Source organism: Rhinolophus sinicus, chromosome 17 (genome assembly GCF_057876585.1).
Source record: "Rhinolophus sinicus isolate RSI-liver-muscle chromosome 17, RSI-T2T, whole genome shotgun sequence".
NCBI classification, from domain to species: domain Eukaryota; kingdom Metazoa; phylum Chordata; class Mammalia; order Chiroptera; family Rhinolophidae; genus Rhinolophus; species Rhinolophus sinicus.
In genome coordinates, this window is record NC_142517.1 from 8765621 (window position 1) to 8785515 (window position 19895).

The following is a 19895-nucleotide window of genomic DNA, read 5'->3' on the forward strand; positions in this document are numbered from 1 at the left end:
AGGTAGACCAGCCACTGGACTCTGTCCCTTCCCTTCCTCCATTTATGTAGATTTGGGTTGGAGCCCGTTTCAATTTTAAATCATTCTAATCCCTTTACATAAACACACTTAGTCTGCAGAGAGTACTCTCTGAGAGGGGACCTGACATCATTGGGCCCTGGAGTCACTGTCAGATATGAGCAGAACAAAGGAGACCTGTTATAATCAGCCAAAGGGTCATTTAAACTCAGGTACCCCTGACACACCGAGGGACTGGGTTCTAAGGGGTCTGTGGCTTCCTTTGGGGTGAATCAGAATCTCTTTCTTCTGAATCTCCCTTCTCTGCCAGGAAACCCACACCCAAAACACTAATGGTTAATAAAGAATCTTCAAGAGTTGAAGCAGTGTAGTTTTTCCAGCAACCACATGAAAGTGTTTATTTTCTTCTAAAAGAATAGGGGGGAAAAATCATGTAAATGGCTTTTATGAGCCAACAGGGAATTCTTTTTAAGCAGAAATGTTTAATAACCATAGAGATCTCCTTTTAAAAATGACTTTCGACTGTTTGCTCTTTTGAAAAATCTAATTTGTTTTACTGAGTGATGGTTTGTAGGCTATTCAAAGATCAAGGTATAGATCTCTTGAAAAAAGTTCAAGTGGGGCTTGAGAACATTTGGGGGAAAGGAAAGGACAGCAGAGAAATCAGACCACTTGATTAATATCTGTCACCACATCGGTCCCCACAAAATGAGGCCTCTTCCTGAAGGAAACCTGCTCATTACATAACTGAAAGAGCAGATGAAATTTTCAGGGAGGGGAGAAATGCAGAGGTTAGGGATAAAAGCAAGCTGACTTCAAACGTGACTGCATCTGGTTTGACCAGTGTGTCCCTATTCCCACCGAGCACTACCTCCACACCCTCCTGCCTCTCCGTTTCTACAGAAATTATTACTTTAAAATTTGGATTTTAAATAAGCCAATCAGTAAAGACTTATTATATTCCCCGTAATAAGGAGGAAAAACTGCGAAACAATGATAAAGTCTGATGATATTGATGAAAAGAGCATTTAAGTCATTCTTTAAGAGTCTTCTGAAATTCTATGTGTGAATCCTCTGCTTTGATCTTTGAAACTAAAGGGAGATTTAAAATTATAAGCTTTCCTTAAAATAGGTTAAAATCATCCTAATTGCATATCCTGGACTCCAAAATGTACCACCACCCCCTTCTCCCATGGAGCACTATATATATATAGTAGGAGAGATGCATATTTTTATATTGAGAAAAATCTTTAATTTGCTACGTTACCCATTATTTACAGAGCAGCCTACAAAACTGGGTGACTTAGGATCTATTTTATAGCACTGTAATATTAATACAGTTTGTTTAGGCCCCGGTATACCAGAATCCGAAGGCATAAGATAAACATGCTTTCAGCAAATTCAGAGCCCTTGGATGCTCATAGTAATAATCTTTTCATAAGAAAGAAATAAGTCACGTTTCTGTCAGCAAGAGCATGGTCCCGAGCTATGTAGTAAATGTCATCTCTGCTGAATTCTAAGTTCCACTCCACAGCTTTCTTTGAAACACTGGAAAATTAAGGGATTTGAATTAAATGAATTGTAACTGTAATTTCAGCCTAATTAGAGTTGGGTTTAAATGCCAGTCTGAACTGTGAACAGGCTAGCCTAGAGCAGTGTGGGTAGGTCCGTGGATAGGAGGGTTGATATTTTGCCCAACTTCCTGATACTTTAAAAACAGAAGTAAAACAAAATATGAGATACCCTTTGGCCAACAAGTCCCTTCTTGCCTGTTTGGTCTGTGTTAAAATGTAAATGTTTGTGTTTCCTCACGTATTGTTTATAGCTTTTCATTCCAATTGCTTTTTTCTTTTTCCTGCTTAAAGTTAGATTTTTTTTTATCCTCTTCATATTGTCTATCCATGACAAAATCTATCAAATCAGCACACGTTAATTTTAAATTTAAAAGAATTTTACCTAGTCTAAATATGCTTGTTAATAATTAGATGATATACATTACATTATCTAAATTAAGATAATTTTCCGAGATTTAATATTCTCCTCCCCCAGACGGAAAATAAAAAAAAATCCTCCAAGATCAATAAAAGGCCGTGTAAGTGATGTTTGAACACCTAGATATCTTTGATTCCTGCTGTATTTTTTTAAAGGGAGGGGTAGGAGTTAAACCAATTTTTTAGTTTCAAATTCCAACCCCAACAACCTTTTCTTATTTAGCCACCATGATCATTTTGCTCTCTGTTTGTTTCTAGTAGGTGAAGGTCTCATGAACTTGCCAGATTACTGCTGAGGATAGTTTTGGAAAGGTGAGAGAGGCACAGGCAGGGAGCACTGGAAGAGGAGCCAGTAGGAGGATTTAGAATATGTGTTGGTAGTTATGAGTTATTTTTTTTTAACCTCTTTTCAGAGCCTGTCCCAACCATGAGTGGTTCAGTTTGAAAACCATGCGGTTTATCTCGTCCCTGAATGTTGGATTAAAATAGAGAAGCCAGGTCATCACAAGGAGGTGGGGATGAGGAAGTAAAAATATGTGTTCAAGGAGGGCATTTCAACACTGTGAGCTCATTTTAAAAGGGAAGTGAAAATCATGAAAAAAAAAAATAAGTGGAAAAATTTATGAGACTGAATTTTTCAGAGCAAAATAAAGCAATCACATTTTGTGGGAATAGGAAAAATGGTAACAATAACTAAATAACCGAGCAGGGAGATTTATTTCAATGATGTTTTGAAACAAAAGGAAATTGTCATATTACTGCTCTTAATTAAATGGCAACAAACACACTTATAATGGGAACTAAATGCCTAATTAGAGGGTGCTTGGGGAATAAGTAGCTGTGTTTTTAAATCTCCTTTATAGAAAACATGTTCAACAATTGGATGGAAATGATTAGAAAGAAAGATAAAAGGCCAGACCTTGTCTGACAGTGCAAGTTGGATAAAATAGAGGCGGAAAATGCCTACCTATTGCATGAGAATCAATTTTCCTGGTGTGGTTTTAGGGGCAGAAGTACGTCTACCCCTCACAGCCAGTTGGTTCCTTTTCTGTCATACTCCTTAGAACCCAAGAGCTGAAGCATTGTAATGAATAAAAACAATAGATAGATGGTCATCTGGATGACGGGAGGAAGGGGTGATGACTAAGCAGGTGATGAAGATAGGAATTTTGAATAACGTGGCTTTGCTATCATACAAAGTTGAGCATGTGGCAGTCTTATTTACAGACAGAGAAAGAGGGCTGAAAATATAAGTATTGGCAAAAAAATGTGCAACAATTATTAGGTAAAAATCGGGAGGTGGAAAATAGGGGAAGAGATAATCACTGTAGAAGCTTTACTATCATAACTCAAAAAGAAAAGATTATATAATTGGAACGAATAACACAAATTTCATTACTGACGGAGAGCGTGCCATAAGGAATATTAGAAATCACCGGAAGAGTACAACTTTTGATTTAAAATTCTATGACCAATTGAAAAAATAGAAACAATGGCAATATAGCTAATAATAAATGTCTAGACCTAGAAAAGAGTTTCTAAAAGGGTTAAATGATGCCCAAGAAATAAATACTACTGCACGGGTATCGTCATGCCATGCTCTTTGAGCATTTTACTTTGAAATTACTGTTTTATTACCGGAGTATCAAAATATTTATCACTTTTCTTCAATAGCCCTGCTGGGAAATCCATTTATATTCAGTTGCATTAAAGGAATTCCTCTTCAAGACTACCTGGGTTGGAGAAAACCTCAGTCATCTATTAGATGTAGTGATTATAACACATCTCTGGGACTCCCAGGTATAAAAATACGACGTAGTTCCACTCCTGAATTGAGAGGAACACATGAAGTGAGCTCCCTTCTTCCTCTGACGTCTGTTGATTTTGTGATTAGTAATAAGCAAAGGATACATTTCTGATTTTTTTTCCCTTGAGCGTCAGAATGCACTGCTAGTGAAAATCAAGATAATAGAAGTGAGTAGGGGTTTCCAAAGATGACCTACAAAGGATCAGTTTGTCATTCAGGAATCGTCAGCAGTTCAGTTGTAATGGTCAACTTTAATTTCAACAGGAATAAGTTTAAACACCTAAAAGTTAAGTCGGCCCTTTTAGGCCTGTCAGTGGAGGTCTGGACAAGTGAAAGATGGGTTAGGTCATAAACTTACCCAAACAAGACATTCTGTTTTTCAAATATGAAGAATTGGGAAGAAATGAGTGTATTCATGAGAAGGCATAGCTTTTCCAAATCCTTGCTGTAGTTAGTCAGTCTTGTTCCAGCTGTGCTGTGTGACCTTACGTGGCTTTATTAGGTGAATGTTTCTGATTTGAAAATTTGTATTTGTTATGTATAATGGAATTAAAAGTAAATCTTTCCATTAGTAACTTCTTTGTTGTTTTGCTTACCGTATGATTGATAGATCTCCCTTTGCAAACTAAAAAGGGTCACTTAATATGCATTTAATTTTAGAACAATTATTACACAAATGGCATAAAAGTTTATAACATTCCTGATGTCTACATTTGTCTCTTGACTGGTGTGTAGGTGGTGGCCCTGGGGGACGTTCCAGATGGTACCCTGGTCACTGTGATGGCGGGCAATGATGAAAACTACTCAGCTGAACTGAGAAATGCTACCGCGGCCATGAAAAACCAGGTTGCAAGATTCAATGACCTCAGGTTTGTCGGTCGGAGTGGAAGAGGTATGTATCTGTCAAAACTGAACTTGAAACACAAAGTATTTAACATGGCAACAAACCCAAAATTCAAAGCTTCTAGAAGTTTCTGTGATGGCATTCCTAGAAACACAGTCTTTCTTTTTGTTATTATTGCTATCTGAAACTTTTAAAAAATATTTATTTAAAATTTAGTATTTTTAAACAGAATCTAGCTTTACATTATTGCTTTCTGACTCGGAACATATAAAACATAAATTGTGATTTTCAAGGAAACCCCTCAGCTCTTTACTAACATGTGAAAATATAAAACTTACCATCCTGGAAACTAGGATTATGCAACTGGGGTTCTCTCTTTGATAATGATCAGAAATCTATTGAAGCCTTAATCCAAGTGCTATCTCTGGCACAATTTCAAATGTTCACTTCTAATAATTTTAAAGGATATATAGTGTATGATTATAACATGGTTTCAAGTAAGCTTACCTTTTTATGGTAAAATATGAAGAAATACTGCTAGTACCAGTGTGGTTTGGTAAATTTGATGGCAACGTGACTTTCCTATTATACACGTACGTAATTTGGATGCCTTATTATTATGTGTGTGTGTGTGTGGGGGGGGTTAGGCCCAGTTAACATTTTAGGTAGTAATAATATTAAAGACTAGATTTTCCAGAGGAACTGTTGTGTCAGTGCAGTTCTTTGTGTTGTTTTATTATTATTTGCCCATTTAGAATTAGAGCAGAAAGAGGATTCTTGGCTGGTTGTGTTCTCTTCTGGTTTCCAATTTTTTTCAAATATTGTGTTTTCTCTGTGTTGTAAGAACCTAAGTCATATGTTATAAATGGCCATAAGTACTAGAAGTGTAATTGAAAGAGGTAGCCTCGTTTGGGTTGAAAGTCTCATTTTTGTGATATAGTATTGAGTAAGCTTACAAATAACAGTTATTTTGAAAGTAATGAAAAGACATGATAAATGCCTAAATCACAGTGGATGACTCTTGTACTGAAAAAAAATAAGAGTACAACCAGTGGACATTTAAAAATAAGAGTAATCACTATAAAAGCATTAAAAAATATAAGAAAGTCTGTGTTCTTTAGGGTATTTGATTAGTTGAAAAGGGGAAGGAGCAAAGGGCAAAGTCGTGTTGAGTTTTCTTTTTCTTTTTCCTTTTTTTTTTTTGGCTATTGTTTTGCTATCCTAGCTGTCTGGGGCATTTTCAAAATAGAATCATAGGTGAGGAAAATTTTAAAAACGGATAACATGATTGAAAATATATGTTCACAGGAGTAACTATGTTAATCATAGGGTAATGCAAAGAAAATTATATCCACTTATTGAAAGCATGAGTGATGCTATAAGGTATAAAAGCATAAGTCATTAAATGGGTTCAGTTGTTATATTAAAAGTCCCCGCCTTTCAGTAAATGGAATTCACATTATGATTCAGAGATGTGTGTTTAGAAAACATCTTTAAGGCTTCGGATGAGTAGCTGGCAGAGTGGGTGAGAAGCCAATAAAAAACAGAGGCCCCACCTCCTGTCCAATGCCTACCAGCCTCCCTACCAAGCTGAATTCGTTTCTGGTAGGTTTCTACTATTAGGAATTGATTGCTCAGTGTCATTTGAGTTGCCTTTCCAGAGAAAGTAATATACTTATAGTACGCATCCATGTGTGTCAGGTTTGGGTTATAAAAGTTGCAGAAACTATTTAATGGCCAATACCAGTGACATTTTCCCATACAAGATTCAGTTGTGGCTTCCTGGCAATGCACAGTAAGTCAGTGATAATAAAGAATGAGATTTTGAAAGCGGCATGCTTCCTTTTCTGGCGTCCAGGGCTGGTCTCTGGTCTCATTGGCCATTTCTGTTTTGAGTGGGTGACTAATGGGTGCTTGTGTTTACTTGGGTAACAGAGAACTGTTTCCTCAAGGTGTGGATTGTTTGCATTTGGCTGCCTGATTCATGCCAGTATGCCCTTGAGTTTGCATAAAACCCCAAAAATAAAATAGCTGCAACCAAGGCTGGGCTGTGTTCTGATAACCTGGAACGAGAAAATTAATTGAAATGCGATAAATTGACAATATCTGTTTTGAATGCTCTCTGCCTCCCATGAGGAATCCAAAATACAGGAACCTCAATTGAACGTTTGGCCCAGTTATGGTTACTGCGTATATTGTTGGTCTTGAGTGATTTTTTTTTTTTTTCTGGTCAGTACTACCAGACAAAATGAGCTCTCCAAAGGCCCCGTTTGACTCTGTCTCATAATTTCTCTCCATAGTCGTAAAATACAATTTGATTCTACTCTTTCAAATGTAAGTGTCAACATCAAGCCTGCCAGATTTTTTTTTTTTTTTTTGCAACTCCCGTTACGAAGAGAGCAGATGATTCTCACTAATTTTAACAATTAGTCTCAGTCTTCCTCACTGAGTCTTGTCCTTTAAAAGTTTCAGTACGCTTTATTAAGTGATCTTAAGGCTATTTTCTGTTTCATTTTCTGGTTTTGAAACTGTGCCTGAAAACATGCCATTGGCATCAACACACCACACAGTGGCCGAGAAGGTCCTGGCTCTTGGCTCATCCAGACATTTCCATGCAGTTACACATTCTGTCAAAAGGTCCGATGGATTCTCAAAGGGGCCTGGAGCTCAGTTCCAAGTCAAGGGGAGAAAAAGAAACTCCCTTTTCTTTTACCAGCGGCCCGTCTGTCCGTGGGGATTGTAAAGCCTCACCGAAATTGCCAGAGGTTGAGCATGGAAGGGTTTGTCTCTGTTCTACAAAACTCATCTGTCTGGGTGCTGGCCGATTTCCAGGACCACAGCTCCTCCTAACCTCAAGTTCAGCCCGCAACTGGGAAAACCTGCCCGTCCGGCTTTTACGGCCTTGCTGACAACACTGTCCCTTAAAAAATACTGGCGAAGGCTTCAGCAGTCTGCACCTTCTTCCTTTTCTTCCCTTCCCTCCTTTTCCTCCTTGCCAGTTTTAAATCTTGTTCAGGGTATGCCTGACCCTTGGCATTTTCTCCCTTTGATTCGGGGTCTCCTGGTCCAGTGACCGCTTCTTTATAATGGAAGGACGGATCGCCCCTCCCAGGAGAAGAGAGGTTGTGCTGAGCGCACAGGCTGTTGTTCAGAGCCACTCACACTTAACCCCATGTTCGGGGACCCTCTCTTACCTCCAGAAAATGGAAGTTCAGGACCAAAAGGAATTCTCTTTGGCGAAGTTCATTAGCAGTTTACATGCGGTTTATATTAGCAGTTGAGGCAGGTGCTACTGGCATTTTCAGTTGCAAGAAAGTATATCATGGCTGCAGCTGAGTGACATTTAAGAATTTTTAGCAATGAGCTCTATGAATGCTTCCGTCCCTGTTAGAGTACTTAATCAGTGGGAAAGGGATTGATCAATCAGGGAGTATGGCTTTAGTTAATTCATTTTAGAACCAAAGAGGAAATCTACCAGACGGTATCATCAACCATATCGTAAATAAGGGAAGAGAATCCACTGCACGTGTCCTTCTAATTTTTCTAAGAGTATGATTTTCAGTCTTTTGGGAGCATCACAGATCATTTTGAAAAATCCTTGGGAAGCCTCCTTCCAAGGGGAAATATAATGCACATGTGCACTGAAACACACAGCTTCACGTACAGCTTCAGATTCCAGGGGTGCTGGAGCTCATTGATGGGCCTTCTGGGGGGGGGGTCTATGGACCCCCAAGCCAAGAACCTGTGAATTTGGAACTTTGCCTTGACCGTGGAGCGCCAGCCTACTGCTGTGTTGCACGTTGTAGATAACTGGAAAATGCATAACTAAGGGAACAAGTGAGGTAGACATTCTTTCTGTAGTCTGTGCTGTGTTGGTTACCCTCTCTTTATTATGGCCACGACCTGGTTGGTATATTTTGGAAAGTAGATCCCATTCAAACTGCTAGTTCAGACTGTCGAAAGACCACCAGACGTGCACGCATGGAGTCCCTTGCAAAGGGAGAGGGCCCATTTTTGTCATTGAGAGAGAAACCTCTTCTCTAGTCACTTCCTGGGCCCCTGGCTGCAGAGCTGCAGTGCACATTCCAGCCCAGGGACGCCACGTGTCCTTCGGGTAGCTAGGACGGGGTTTAATTTCTTGGTGGAATCTGTGTTTATGTTGACCTCCCTGGCAACTTTAATCTTGCCCACTTTCAAAATAGTACGCTTTCCCAACGCTTTCATAAAATGAAATTCCTTCATTATGTTCTTGCTGCGGATGTCATCCTAGACATAATATTTACCCGTCACAATCTGGGTTACTGCGTATTTGTGTAATGTTTCTTACTTAAGGCATTTTCATTCTTAAGTTATTTTACATTATTTGGGGAACGGTATGGGGAAGTTGCCCTTCAGATGAGTGAAAGACTGGCTGAGATGAAGAGAAGGTACATTTAGAAAAGGATAAACTGTGCTGGTATTCTAAACGAAAAGAGACATGCCTTTATGGAGTGGTTATTACTGAGAAATGGTCTGAATGACTCACAGTATTATCATAGGATCCAAGTCATTCTCTATTCCATCACAGACTCCCATAATAAGGGAAGGAAAAATTCATCTGACAACCTCAGATTGTTTCATGAATAACATACAAGATGATAAGCTGGCAATCAGATCTCCTGGAGAGAATACAAGGAAAAACATAACTGCTATTAAAATCAACTCGCTCATTTCCACCACCACCCCTTTCTTTTTCTGTTGTGATTGATCTGTACTTTAAAATAATATGTATATACTGAAATCTGTTTTGAGACTTCAGTGTGGACAAATATGAATGGAAAAAGACCCAGCCTCTGATACACCCAGCCTCAGGCAGCCCTAGCAAATAATTCTTTTAGATGGCAGATCGAAAGCTAGTATCCATGACCTGATGTAGACGTCATCTTTACAGATCAGGTTTCTCCCTCTGTTTTACGTTTGCCAATAAAAGAGTAACAACACTTTCTTAAAGCCAGTTGCTCCCCACGCCCAGCCGCCACCACCAGCACTCCCTGTCCCCTTCATGCCTCGGGAGGGGACCAGAGACAAAAGCATTCTTGAAAACTGCTTCAGCCTGGAGCACAGTTTTATACTTTATCCCTTCACGGTTTTCTTGCTGATTTTATGAAGTGCCAGGCCTCGATGAGAGTGTCAGACAGCTTTTTAAAATTGAGGTTATTTGTATGAACATTATTTTAGAGTTGATGGGCAGAAGCTGGACTTCTCTCTCCACCCACCCACCTGCCACCCCTTCCTCGCCAGCCGGCTTGCGTTTGGTCGAGGCAGTTCTTTTTGGTGGGGACAGAAGACTATCAATCAGAAAGTGTCTCCGAGAGAAATAATGGTTGAGTGATTTTTAGAGCTTCCTGTTTCAGCAGCAAGCATTATAGACATAAACAGTGATCGGGCCAACGGCCGCAAGGCTGCTCTGGTTCTAATAAATCAGTTTTGTATTTTCTTTTTGTGCTGGTTGGCGAGGGGCAAGAGAGGGTGGAGAAGACTGGTTATGGAAGAACATAGTCTGTGTTTCTTTTTTCCTTTTCTTTTTAAGGAAAAATTACTTGTTGAAAAGAGAGATAGTGTCCTGTCTGATGACTGTTTTCTTTCTGCTGCTGATTGTAAAACAAGTTCAAAGCAGTAAAGGGATGTTTCTGAATAACCGTGTCCTGTCAATATGGAGATGTTATGTGGTTTTGAAGGGTCTGTTGGACTGGCGGGGTTCGTGTGTGTGTGTGTGTGTGTGTGTGTGTGTGTCCGTGTGTCCGTGAGGTGACTTCTTGGACCATATTGTCTTTGAGAACAAAACCCATGCTCATAACATCTTATCTGAAGCCCAAATAAAGCAATTAACAGAAATTAGTGAGTGAGCAATGTGGACGTCATAATGAGCAGCCCATGAAAACTGTGCCAGTTTTATCAGCTCACCCTTGAGGTGTAGGGAGCGCATTGCTGCTCGTCAAGACTTTTATATTTATAAATATGCATTAGTGGACGTCAGGCAATGTCTGTCCTCCTTTGTGGGTTGAGACGTGAGTCCCGCCTTCCACAGAGATGTATTTCGGTCTGCACTGAGAATGGAGCTGTGCTTCTGTTCCTCTGGCACTGCACTGACTTGGGACCCCAGCACGTTGCCCGGTCTCTGTTAGCCCATTTCAGGCAGCGTATCCAATTTAGAAATTCCATGTGATATCCCTGAACATTCTCAACGAGGAAGTTGAGGACCCATAAGTCATACAGGGATCCCCCTCAACTGCCTTCGAGAAGCTCAAGGCCCTTCTGTTGCTGGATTCCCATGTGTGTCCTCTGACTTCCTTGGTGAGGCAGCATTCATTTAGGAGCCCCTTACGCTGCGTTTTTCTCAAAGAAGTTGTCGGTAAATTTCCTGTCTATTTTGCAACTTGGATTAATTCCTGCTTTTACCCTGAGATTTAGGACTGTCATGAAGAATGTATGGGAGCACAAACTGAAGGCCTGTACCACCTCTGCCCCCGCCCCCCATGTCCTCCACCCCCACCGCCCACCCGGCCTCCTGATTTCAGGAAACTCCTGGGTCTGGCTAATGGGAGGCTGGCCAGCACCTCACAAGCCGTGTGTGGCCCTCACTGAGTCACTTTATGCAAACAAAGGAGCCTTTCCTTGGCTCAAACAAAGCAACGGCACAGGATCACGGCGGGCGTCTGAGCACAGTCCTGAGCTGTGGGCTTCTCAGATCTCAGCAGACAAGGCAAGAGGCAGGGATGGGCCTGTTTGGAGGTGGAAAATCTCTAGTTTGCACAAGGCATTGGTTTGGGGGGTTTTGCAGAGTGGTTTCCCTTTATTGTATTTGAAACCATTATATGGAGTACAGTCGGTGTCTATGTGTCTATCTATTTACCCATCATAATTAATGAGGATACGTCTAAACTCATCGTCACAAGGCTTTGTCTGCCTCTTCTAAATAGTGTGTCTCTGGCACCTATGGCACTGGGTCTTTCCAGATGTTGTACCTTCATCATCCTATTTGCAACCTCAGTGCAGGTGTGCTCAGTATCTTGCCTATCCATGTGTTTATCCATTTTTTAAAAATTTTCAATCATAGTTGACAGCCACTATTATATCGGTTTCAGGTGTACAGCATAGGGCTTATCCATTTTGATGGTGGCGTCATTCAGTGTTTCCCAACTGGGATGAGGTTGACCCCAGAGGACACTTGGCAATATCTGCAGACACTTTCGGTTGTCATAATGGGTATACTTGGGGAGTACTATTGGCATCTTGTGGGTGGAGGCCAGGGCTGCTGCTGCAATCCCACAGTGCACAGGACAGCCGCCCCCCCCCCCCCCAAACACACACAGAGACCTACCCAATCCAAAAGGTCAGCCAGGCCGACATCGGGAAACCCTGATCTAGCTCCACATTCATCGCAATAAGTTGTAAACGATCTCCTTTCCCTTTCTTCCCTAATGTTGTCTACCTGTCTACAGAATTTATGGGAAACATATTAAAAAGTTCACATGCAGTAAAAAATAAAATTAGAAAGCATCCCTGAATATTAACGTCTTTTTTTAAATATGAAAACATACCCATGGTCTGTGTGCATGGAATGGCACCCTCCCTGGGCATCCCGGTGGGGGATGTGTGGCGGCCAGAAGGAGAGGCTGCGGGTGGTGTGGGCTGCACAGCAGGGGAAGCTCTTCCTGGAAGACTTTCCCACTGCAGCTACTCCCTTGGGAATGCGGCAGAGGTGCAGGCCCACAGGGACCACCAGACAGAGTAAAAGTGCACTGCTAGCTTCTCCATGCTCAGTGCCTCACCCCACCCGTGCCCCAAGCTTCAGTGGAAGGCCCATAGGTCCACGGGTCCAGGAGCATGGACTGAGGCGGTGGACAGTGTTCCCTCGAACTAAAACATACTTAAAGCAAGGTCCTGGTATGAATCATTGACAAATGCCAGAAAGGGCTTTTGGTCACACACCTGAAATAAAAATGGAGGGAACGCATAGCAGGAGAGGGGAAGGGACCGACAGGCCTGATTCGCTGGCCATCTGTGAGGCAGCCCTGAGTCTGGCTGGATTCGCAGGTAGCACAGGCAGACATGGCTGGGTTCTCCTGCAGCGTTCTCCCACCTGCCCCAACATGTTAGTTCTGCCATCACCTGTTTTCCATACTGAGATTCATGGAAGGATGGCTTGAAAAAAAAAGTTTGAAAAAAGAGTCCCCTGGATGTTCTCTCTGCCTGACAGTAGTGTCAGCTGCAGGTTGAATTCCTTGAATAAGCTTGGCTGTGACTGCTTCCTCTACTGTTTGCTTGGTTGTACGCTGCATGGAGACCCTCACTCCTAATCTTCTTGCCTCAAGTAGACATTTGCTTCCTTGAAGCTCCCCGCAGGAAAGCAACCAGCTCCCAGATTTGGCATGGAAAGAAGGTACATATGAAATCATGTGAGACTAGTAAGAGTTAACTATGCAAATGGGAATTCAGAGCCCACGTGTCGCCCCCACATGTGCTTGGTGAACAGCTGTGGCATGCACCAGTACACGGCAGTGGTAACTGAGACCAGGCTCCATAGCAAAGACATGAAGATGTGCTCAAAGCACCCCCACCCCCACCCCAAGAGGCGGGCTCCCAAGAATTTTCAAAACACGAAAGAGCAGCCTTTGACTTGAAAAGTACCATATGGTCTCATCAGTAACCAGATCAGCTACCTTCCAGTGAGTGACTGCCCCAGGCAGTGTGGCTTAGTGGTTAGTGCACGGACTTCACTGGCTTCTCCACTGAGAGCAGGGTGCCCGCCCAGGCGCTCTCAACACTCAGGGCTGATTATTCTTTGTTGTGGGGCCATCTTTGGATAGTAGCAGCATCCCTGGGCTCTACCCCATCGCCACTACCATCCACCTCCTCAGTCATGACAATGAGAAATGTCCACAGACATTGCCAAATGTCTTCTGTGGAGGGGAAGGGACCATCCCTGGTTGAGAACACTGGCTTAGAGCTGTGTGTCCCTGGGCAAGTTACTTGACCTGTCTGAGACCAGTTCTACCTTTGGGACTGGGCAGGGAGTACAGTAAGGAGTACCTGAGAGAAGACATACCTGAGGTTTATTCCTTTGTGTGGTCAGTGACACTAACTCCACTGCAGACGATGGAAACTCCGTGAGCCTGTGACAAACAACAACTGGGACCTGCTTTTTTGTGTATCCAAATTGATGAGTTTTCCAGAGAGCACATCAACCCTTATCCTTACTCTTCAACCCACAGAGTCCTCAGGTTGTGAAAGGGTTATACGCAATGGGCACTGAGATTTCAGATTAGCAATGGAAGAGACGAAATCAAATATGCACTGTAATTCGAAGCAGTGCTTTTCATGGGAAAAGAAGTTCTCCCAACTTAGCCCTTCCAACTCTTTTGTCCAAACATTAGTGGCATGCAAATATTTATGATTCATACATGCCCCTTAATTCCCGATCGTATTTTAACAATAAACACTGCGTTTTCACAATGAAGCCAGTAATCCTCTTGTCCTGTTGCTGGGTCCGCAGGCTGGCACCCAGCAGCGTCACATTCCTCCCGAGGTAATTGCCGACTCCACCCAAGTTTAGGGAGGTTTATAGAGGTGCCACGGCAGCTGTCCTTAGACCGCATGTCAGGATAGCCTGGCTGCTCCCTGGGAAGCCTTCTCAAGGTGCTATCTCAGCATTTTCAGAAACTGCAAGTGAACGTCCATGCACGTTTTTCTTTTCTTGGCTACATATAAACAGAGCATTGATTGATTTGGCTGTTATTTGGAGAGGTATCTGACTACACTATTATCTTGCATTCTGTCCAAATCCATGGGCCCAGATTACAGTAGAGCCATTGTGTTCCATTTGATATCCCTCTGATTCGTAATAACATAGGAACACACACATCTATTTGTGATGATTCTGTGGGTCTTTGGAAGGTAGCGTGGCATAGCATGAGGACAGGGCATGCTTGCAGGACTGACTCATGAAGATGTGCTGGCCTCAGTCTGCTCATCTGTACAATAGGTATGTCAGTGCCTTTCATATACACCTTGCTAGGTTGTCAGGATGATTCTAACGAGATGAGGTGTAGGTAACGAGACTTCAGAAGAAGAGCTGTGACTTCCCTCTACATTGTTCTTCCTTCCACAGCTAGAATCGTTGAGGGAGGAGGGAAAAGAGCAGGCCGGAGTTAGCACACATCTCACAGAATCAAAAAGCTAGGAACGACGCATTTTCCATTGTCAGCTCCTTGATGGCAAGGAATTTATATTCCTTTACCCTACTAGGAAGCTTGTGCAATGAGAATGTCTAAGACACAGTAGGAATTTCATAAATATTCATATATAAATCCATGAATAATAATAATAATATGATCATTCCAGCTGTTTGCTGGGCACTGATCATGTGATGGATCCTGTGTTCTCTGTGTTCATTGATGAGTCTCTCACAGGCTTTGGACCCTTTTCGATCAGGAAGTGTAGTGTCCATTGCTATTTTATTATAATTATGTCCCACCTCCAGAGGTCATTTAAGGAGGGCATTTCATTCATTCATCAGATATGCATTGTGCACCTACTGTGTGCCAGGCATTAGAGAGACAAAGTCCAGCCAAAGAGAAGCCACAGTCTTCAAGAGCTAGTGAGGGGCCGACAGTGTCGCTGGCCATCACTGCTCTGACTGGTCAGCACCACGGTGAAGGGAGCTCATGAGTGGTGGTGCAAAACCGAGTAAAGAGGTTAGGGGTCTTCCTGGATAAATTGTCATCTCGGCTGAGACACTTCTGGGTGACGAAGAGGCTGTCCAGGGGAAGGCATGAAGAAGAATGTCCAGGCAGAGGAGATGGAGTGGAGAGGTGCACCTTGCCTGCTGAGAGGGCTGGCGAGGGCCTGGACGTCCACGCGAGGAGTTTGTTCTGGTCCTAGTGAAATGGATAGCTGCCAACAGGCTTTAAGCAGGAAATTGACTGGGTAAAAGTGGGAGAACGAGACTCGGATTGCAAATTGAAGAATGGAAAATGTGCTTGGAAGGTGTTTGGGGGGCTTAGAGCCTGATCCAAGCATTGAAACTCCCATTGCCCCGTCTGGCGGCCTCAGACACGTGCATCTCCAGTTTGCAAACACCTTATTTTTGGTAAATGTCACTGCACCTAGAAGTCAGCTCCCACCAGGCCCTGCCTACCACACCCCAGCCTTGTCTTGACCTTCCCTCTTCTTCCCGCTTAGCCCCCAACTCCGCCTGCCCTCTCTGCCTCCTGCAGTGGCTGCCGTGGGAGTCAAAAGCTTGTGAATAGGCTTTGAGGACCCCAAGTTGCCTTCCCTTCAAAATCTCCATCCTTCAAGGCCTCTGTGCTGCAGAGCCATGTGACATTGGGTGTGTGTTTGGGGCACAGGGCTGTGGGCACAAGTCAGGGCTAGGACTAGGTCAGGCCCGGGAGTGACTTTGGTCACCTCTCCTGTGTGGCCCTTATCTGACAGGCAGAGACTGGGCGATTTGGGTGCACAAAGCAGGGGACTCTCCAAATGAAAGTTCAGGGCTGCAGGCATGACCTTGGCCTTAAAAAGATTTGGATTCAGGGTTGTGGGGGTGCTTGCACTAAAAAGATTGAAATTCAGTTCCTCAACCAAGATACTCAGGACCTATGATTAAAAAAAAAAAAAAGGGGGGAACCGTGAAATCTGGGGAAAGTACATACAAAATCATATGGAGCATCGTGGTTCTTTGGGGTTCAGTAAATACTCCTCTAGAAGGGAACGGCTGGCCCACCTATTCCTTTGTAAAGCTGAGCTCACACCTGTGCCATGAGAGAGGAAAGCCATGCTTTCAACATGAAATCAGACATCTTAAGGAACAAGCTGTGGAATGGAAAGTTTGTAGAATAAATCATAGATCCATTTATCAAACATTTTTTATTGCCTCGGAACAGAAGATGTGAAGAGTAATAAAACGCTCTCCCCGTCCTCAATTAACTCATTTTTATAGAACATCCCCAAAGAAAACACTTTGCATGTTTTGGGCTTTCTCTAAGGAAGACAGCTGTTTTTCAAACGATCCATCATTCCAAACAAATGCTGCTTTTATGGAAAACTGAGTTCTGTATTTAAGCACCTGACTTTCAGTCGACTCTTAGGGGTCGCCCTTGCGCCAATAGCTTGGGCCTCCCGTCTTATTTTGCCCACATGGAAGCAGGTGCAACTGGATAAAGACATGTGCAAACACAGGCACACTTTGCACACAAGTGGATATGTGCTGACATTTTAATTTCAATTTAGAGAAACCAGGAAATTCCGTGCAACTTGAGGGCTTTGTACCCTATTCAGAAATCCCCAAATAAATAATTATACAGCTCCACTGTCAAAAATAGTGGTAAGTGTTTGGGTAAGGAAATGGATGAGGAACGAAAGCATGAAGTTTGGCTGTTAGATTGTTCCAGTGGAAAAGTGAGAAATATAAATGAAAAATACTTTGTGAAAAATACCCCAAATTCAGACTTCTCCTGGAATCTGAGGGAGAGTCAATTTTAATACTTAGCTATCGTGATCAAAATTAGACCTGGCACAATTTACGTGGTAAAAGAAGAAACCTCCCTGCAACATTTCAGAATCTTTTGGGATTTCCAGAATTTGCAAAGAGCAAAATTTGAGCCTTCCCTGGCTTTCTTAGTTTTCAAAACCTGCAGTTTTTTGTTTTTTTTTCATTGACACTTCCTTCCTCACTTTCTTGGGTGTTTAAAGTTTGTGAGCACTATTTTCCCACAGAGATGCACGAGTGAGTGAAAAATGTGAAGATTGAGGTTCCTAAGCACTATGACCCCCTCAGCAGACGATCCACCATGAGTACAGACTTCCGTTGCGTGACAAAGGGCAAGTTTCACATCCCACAGAAACAGCCCCTAAAAGGAGAAGGTGACCCAGGGATCCAAACCTACACCGAAGAGAGTGACAGAAAGAGAGCCCAGTGGCCAAGGAGCCACTGTGCAGGCAGTTGGCGACCCAGGAACCAGACCTCAGGAGGGACAATTACAGCCGCACAGGAGTGAGAGGCTCGCCCCTCACACACACTGGCATGGAGGACAGTGCCATGCGCATGGACTTCTAAGTGTGTTACTCCACTCCTGGTCAAAAAATGATTTTGAGTCACCTTTGGCCTTCTATGCCTCTCCCCACCCTCGTCCCTTTTGAGAGCCGTGTGGACATTTGCAGAAATCCTGAGGCTTAGCCACTTCCCAGATGTGGTGAGGAAGTGGGTGTGTGGGGCCGTGCAGAACAGCAGTGACCAGCCGTGGCTTTATGAGACCACAGTGGCGGCAGGAGTGTGCCAGCCCTGGGGCCCAGAGACGTGGAGACTATTAAAGCACAGACCTGAGGCCTCCTGGCTGCCTCACCTTGGTGAGTGTGTCACGGCAGCAAGTGTCTGGGAACACTTGCCCTGTGTCCCTCTTCCCAACTAAATAAAGCAGTTAGTTTTTGGCCGTGGCATTTGGATGAACAAACTGGCGTTGAAGGGGACGCCACATGCTCCAGTGGGGAGCATTTGGCCTGGCTGGTTTCAAAAGCCAATCAGCCAGTCACAGTTGTGCCTTATAAAGGTTGCCAGCTGGCGGGGCAGGAGTGAACTTGAACTTCAAGTTCGAGTAGAAGGTGTCATTTTCCTCTTGGGTCTTCGGGCCCCATTCCACCGCCCTGCAAAACACTAACACACGCCTCCCCTGCCAACATCAAACCTCAGTGCATGGTCGCCAGCCCCTCCTCATGGGATTGCCCTTGGCTCTGCTCTTTGTGGAATCATGTTTATCACATCTTTAATGATAATTAAACAGGCAGTTGCCAATTCGTGATTTCACTTAACTTGCACAACAACACCATGAGATGGAAGAATTGTTATTACCCCCATTTCACAGATAACAAAGCTGAGGCCCCAGAGAGGTTAAGTAGCTTGCCCAAGGCCACACAGCTAGCAAGTGGCAGAGCTGGGATTTGAACACAGGCAGATCAGATTGAGGATCCACACTGTCACCTTGCACCCTCTGCATTTCCTCGAGATTGTAGAATCAATTGCTTATCTTTTGGGGCTTCCAAGTGTAAGTCATAATACCCCTTCTCCCCCTGGCTGTTCCTTCCCACCTTCTTACTCAGTCCTAGGGTTTGTGCTTCTAAATAGTACTCCTCCTGGAGCCCAAGCACCGGCCAGAACTGAGGGTGAAAGAAGGTCTCAGTGCCCCCTTTTCTTAGCTGCCTTCACTGTGACTCCCCATGCAGGGCCCCTTGGGAGCCAAGAGCTGAAACCTTTCAGCAGCACACCGGGGTCATCTGTGCACAGGCCAAGATCTCATGGGGCCAAAGCCAGGACTGCAGGGAGTGCTGGGGCTTCTCCTGGCAAGAATTTGTTTCAGGCTCCAAGGCGAATATCAGTTATCGCTCCGGCAGCCCCACCTCCCACCCTTACATTTGGTCCTGCAGAGCCGATTTGGGGCTGTGGGGAGCAGAGGGGATGTTATGTAGCTGATCTGTTCTCTTCTCCTCTCCTCTGCCTTCTTCCTAGTCTGGCTACAGCTTGCTGAGAAAAACACTTGAGAGCCTTTCACTCTCCACACCCACACACTTAAAATACCAGGCCCATAGGTCATTTGAACGAGAGAATTTGGCTAATAACATGTGTGCCCCAGGGTACAGCTACTATGTCTGCAGGTGCTGGCCAAGAAGGGTTGTGTCTCAGCAGGTATGGGCTGGGGCATGACGGGGGCAGAGGGCAGCGGATCCCGGACCTCAGAGCATCAGTCACATGTGCCCACTGGCTGACTGTCCCCAACTGTCAAGTTCAGTGCCAGGTCTGGTCGGAAGAATGCAAGGAAGTGGACGGCAGAGTTTTCCCAGAGTGAAAAAATGTCACACACACCTGTGAGCAAAATGTCGTCACTTATCTATGGGGCAACAGGCAGACGACCTCGTCAAAGCTATAAACGAGCCCCTTGGGAGGGAAGCTACCAGAACGTCTCTACCTTCGTGGTTGTGAACCACCTTGCTCTGGCCGAAATGCCCCATCTCATAGCATTTGCCAGACAGATACTTCTGGTGACTGCACATAAACTAATGGGCACAAAATAATAGAACTTTAATCGTGAGCAACGATTTCACAAATATTCACTTGGGTTGAATTTCACTCCCGATTAAGTAGGCCAGTCTGTGGTTAACCAGGGGGCGGCGTTAAGCGCCCAACTGCCAGGAGCCCGACTTCAGT

At 43.7% G+C, this 19895-nt stretch overlaps 1 protein-coding gene across 2 annotated transcripts in view; it reads left to right on the forward strand.

Annotated features, from left to right (window-relative positions):
• RUNX1 (RUNX family transcription factor 1) overlaps positions 1-19895 on the forward strand; it is a 233400-nt gene that overhangs the window by 146317 nt on the left and 67188 nt on the right. For both annotated transcript variants that reach the window (XM_019730263.3, XM_019730261.3), the window contains exon 5: positions 4552-4708. In XM_019730263.3, coding sequence (XP_019585822.1) covers positions 4552-4708 — 157 coding nt within the window. The remainder of the gene's footprint in view (positions 1-4551; positions 4709-19895) is intronic.